The 4,480-nt window shown below is 48.4% G+C and overlaps 1 protein-coding gene across 4 annotated transcripts in view; it reads left to right on the top strand.

Moving 5' to 3' along the window:
* Positions 1–2,338, top strand: part of LOC105001448 — a 7,318-nt gene extending 4,980 nt beyond the window's left edge. For 2 of the 4 annotated variants that reach the window (XM_010857718.1, XM_010857715.1), the window contains exon 6: positions 191–408. In XM_010857718.1, coding sequence (XP_010856020.1) covers positions 191–268 — 78 coding nt within the window. In that variant the 3' untranslated portion in view covers positions 269–408. Of the gene's footprint in view, positions 1–190; positions 409–601; positions 640–2,042 lie in introns of those variants that run through there. The other 2 variants (XM_010857717.1, XM_010857716.1) reach the window with 2 other exon arrangements.
* Positions 2,339–4,480: the final 2,142 nt, after the last annotated feature.

Here is a 4,480-nt window from a genome sequence, read left to right as displayed (position 1 = left end):
GGTATCCAAGGTGTGGACAGGATGTCGGGACGGCAGTGAAGATGGGGAGCGCCCTGCCCCACTTGTAGGAGCAGTGCTACGGGATTTGGGGTGAGAGACGAGGAATCTGGAAGGGGCAAGGAGAAGAGCCCCAGCCTCGCGCCCTTGCTTAGATCAGTGGTTCTTTAATGGGGGTGACTTTGCCACCCAGGGGACACTCAGCAGCGCCTGGAGACATTTCTGGTTGTCACGTCTCGGGGAGGAGGTGCCACTGGCATCCGGTGGGTAGAGACGAGGTGCGTGGCTTCCACAGGACGACACCCACAACTAAGGCTGACCTGGGTCAAAGTGCCAGGAGTACTGAGGTTGAGAAACCCCCAGGTTAGAGCATCGTGTCGTTTACTGGGATGGAGTGAACTGGCTGGAGGATCGGGCAGTAAGAGGGGAGGCTGAAGAGATCAACCAGATCACGGATGTCACCCCCTGCCCCGAGTGGGGGGCGGAAAGGGAGGCAGGCAGGAAAGAAGAAAGGAGGCGTGGGGCGGGATAGAGGGAGAGTTAGAGTCGTCTCACCAACGCCATCTCTTTCTGCTTCTGCTCCCCCCTTCTTCAACCTCCCAAGTGTTACTGCCATTACTGTGACCCGCAGGTGGACAACAGGTATGTCCCCCGGGGAAGAGGGTTTGTCCACTGCTGGGTGGGGGTGGGGGCTTGGTTCGAATTCCCCAGGTGGGTTTGGAAATGTCAACTGTAGAATCAGAGTTGAATGGAAAGTTCCAAGTTCATCTCCCTAATCTCAAGCCACAGCTTACCAATGATAAGGATGTGGAGAGCAGAAAGAATTCATTTATGAATTCCCTCAAAGGTTATGTGGGATTTTTTTTCTAAGTTGTGGCAGAATACAGATAATATAAAATTTACCGTGAGTGACGTTTCATACACTCACAATGCTGTGCAACCCTCATGGCAATTTAGCTTTAGGGATGATGAAAACTTTTCATCATCCCTAAAGGAACCTCTGCAACCATAAGCAGTGTCTCCTCCCAGCCCCTGGCAACCACTAAGCATATCTCTCTCTCTCCTTCTCTGGGTTTACTACTCTGGACATTTCATATACATGGACTCATACTATGCGGCTTTTTGTGTCTGGCTTCATTCACTTAGCATAATGTTTTCTAAGGCTATCCAGGCTATAGCATGTATCAGGACTTATTTTTCATGACTAAATAGTATTCCTTTGCACGGATATGTGCCTATTTACTCACTCTTCAGTTGAAGGACATTTGAGCTGTCTCCACCTTTTGGCTATTGATATGCTGCTAAGAACACTGACACACAAAATTTTTCCTTGAACACCTGTTTCCCGTTCCTTGGGGGTACACACTTAGGCGTAGAAAGTCTGGGTCATGTGATAATTCTATGATTCACTTATTGAGAAATGCAGTCAGTACATTTTTAACAAGTAACTGCACTATGATGAATTCTGGATTCGCTAAAAAACGGTTAAATGGTGAATTTTACGTCATGTGAGTTTTCCCTCGATTTTTAAAAACTATAAAAAGTAAAGACAGGTGGGAGCTGGAGTCACCCCCCTGGGGCTGTAGTTTTCAGACCCTCTGCAGCAGACCGTGAGCCCCTCTGGGAGCAATGAGATGCTCGACCTGTGCCCCAGAGCCCAGAGCAAGCCTTTTATATTCACCCCCTGCAGCAACCCTAGGCGACCCCAGTGTGCCAGGCTGGGGGTGCAGCAGGGGAGGTCCTTGTGCTCGTGAGGCACGCCCCCTAGTGGGAGGGCAGGGAATAAATCACCTGAGCTTCCTTGAAGGTGCTGTGACAGACAGGAACTGGAGGGCGTAGCTTTTTCCACTGAGTGTTCAGAAGAACCTCTCTTTGAAGAGAAGATATTTGCACAGTGAGATGGTGAGGAGCAGCCAGCCGAGGTTTAGGGAAGCGTGTCTGGTGGGTTGGAGGCGCAAGGTGAGCAGAGTCCACAGAGCAGAGAGCTGTCCAGGATGTAAACTGATGCTTAAATACATTTCCCTCTTCTTTCTTCCCTTCCTTAGAAACAATCCCTGCTGTGCCTTCTAACCGCCCTTCTCCATCTCAGCTCAACCCTCCTCCATCTCCCAGCTAGTCAGTCTGGCCTCTGGGGAAAACTCCGTGTTCCTAGACTGCCGATCTGGAGGGTAATGAGTCGAGTCCTTTGAGGGATAGCACCTGTCTGCCCAGAGGCATGGCCAGAAGGTCTCTGAGCAGAAGCACTGAGAGAAGCTGAGTGAGCATCTGCAGTGGTTTCCTCCACAACGCCTCTTTAGCCTTTTTCAACCCCTTCCCAATGTTTCTGTAATAAAAGGTACATGTGCTGAATGACTGAATGCCTGGTTCTTCCATCGAGACTTAGCTGTGTGGGGTGGCAGTGGAAGTCGTTCAGTCGTGTCCGAGTCTTTGTGACCCCATGGATTGTAGCCCCCCAGGCTCCTTTGTCCATGGGATTTCCAGGCAAGGATCCTGGAGTGGGTTGCCATTTCCTTGCTCCAGGAGATCTTCCTGACCCAGGGATCGAACCCAGGTTTCTGCATTGCAGGCTGATTCTTTACCATCTGAGCCACCAGAGAAGCTAAGAACCCTATCTATCACGTAATTCTAGCGGCAACCCTTGAAGGAGGTTCTACCGTGCTGCTTGCTTTCTAAGTGGAGGATACAGAAGTCGGCTCCTTTCCATAGCCCAGCTCCACCTTTTACTGGACTGAAGCTCTGCGGAGGTGATTGGTTTTCACTGCCGCCTTTTACTCTCTATACAATTGGGATATTAACAGTGCGTAAGACATCTAACCACCTGGATGAGGACCAGATGTTTCGTTCATCAAGAAGTTGGTTAAAACGGGCAATGAAGGGCTTCCCTGGTGGCGCAGTGGATGAGAATCTGCCTGCCAATGCTAGGGACACGGGTTCCATCCCTGGTCCGGGGAAATCCCACACGCTGTGGCATAACTAAGCTGGTGCACCACAGCTACTGAGCCCAAGCTCTAGAGCCAGCGTCCTGCAACTACTAAGGCCCGCTCGCCTTGAACAAGAAAAGCCATCGCAATGAAAAGCCCATGGACTGCGAAGAAGAGCCCCTGCGTATCACAACTAGAGAAAGCCCTCATGAAGCAAAGAAGACCCGGCGCAACCAGAAAACTTTTTATTTAAAAAAATAAAAAGGGCAATGAAAAATACTTTAAAACCTGTAATTGTACACACATTTGCCAACGTTGTCCTATAGCACCAGAGGTTTTGTTTTGTTTTTAGTTTGAGCCTGTAGAGAAGGGAATGGCTACACACTCCAGTATTCTGGCCTGGAGAATCCCATGGGCAGAGGGGTCTGGGGGGCTACAGTCCATAGGGCTGCAGAGTCAGACTCGACTGAGAAACTAACACTTTTTTTTCTTTAGTTTGGGTCTAAGGACCTATATTTTCCAGTCTGTTCTTTAAACGGGGAGCAAACACTCTTATACAGCAATTTGAGGGAGGTGGAGGCAAGGGAAGATGCTCTACCCACTACACCGTACAGGACGGCCTCCAGACACAAACGCCGAGGACATTGAGGCTGAGAAACACGGGTCCTTTCTGAGACCCCTTGCTCAAAACATCCATTCCCCCTGTTCAATCCCTGCTGTCTCCATGGCAAAGGGCACTTAACAATGGGCATTTAAGTGGCTGGATCCCCTTGCAGTCCAAAGGACTCTCAAGAGTCTTCTCCAACACCACAGTTCAAAGCATCAATTCTTCGGCGCTCAGCTTTCTTTGTAGTCCAACTCTCACATGACAACTGGAAAAACCATAACCTTGACTAGTCGGACCTTTGTTAGTAAAGAAACATCTCTGCTTTTTAATATGCTGTCTAGATTGGTCATAACTTTCCTTCCAAAGAGTAAGCATCTTTTAATTTCATGGCTGCAATCACCATCTGCAGTGATTTTAAAGCCCAGCAAAATAAAGTCTGCCACCGTTTCTACTGTTGCCCCATCTATTTGCCATGAAGTGATGGGACCGGATGCCATGATGTTACTTTTCTGAATGTTGAGCTTTAAGCCAACTTTTTCACTCTCCACTTTCACTTTCATCAAGAGGCTTTTTAGTTCCTCTTCACTTTCTGCCATAAGGGTGGTGTCATCTGCATATCTGAGGTTATTGATATTTCTCCCGGCAATCTTGATTTCAGCTTGTGCTTCATCCAGTCTGGCGTTTCTCATAATGTACTCTGCATATAAGTTAAATAAGTAGGATGACAATATACAGCTTTGACGTACTCCTTTTCCTGTTTGGAACCAGTCTGTTGTTCCATGTCCAGTTCTAACTGTTGCTTTTTGACCTGCATACAGATTTCTCAAGAAGCAGGTCAGGTGGTCTGGTATTCCCATCTCTTAAAGAATTTTCCACAGTTTGTTGTGATCCACACAGTCAAAGGCTTTGGCATAGTCAGTAAAGCAGAAATAGATGTTTTTCTGGAACTCTCCTG

This window comes from Bison bison, unplaced genomic scaffold, assembly GCF_000754665.1.
Source record: "Bison bison bison isolate TAMUID 2011002044 unplaced genomic scaffold, Bison_UMD1.0 scf7180017864383, whole genome shotgun sequence".
NCBI lineage: Eukaryota > Metazoa > Chordata > Mammalia > Artiodactyla > Bovidae > Bison > Bison bison.
This window is presented reverse-complemented; position numbering and strand designations above follow the sequence as displayed.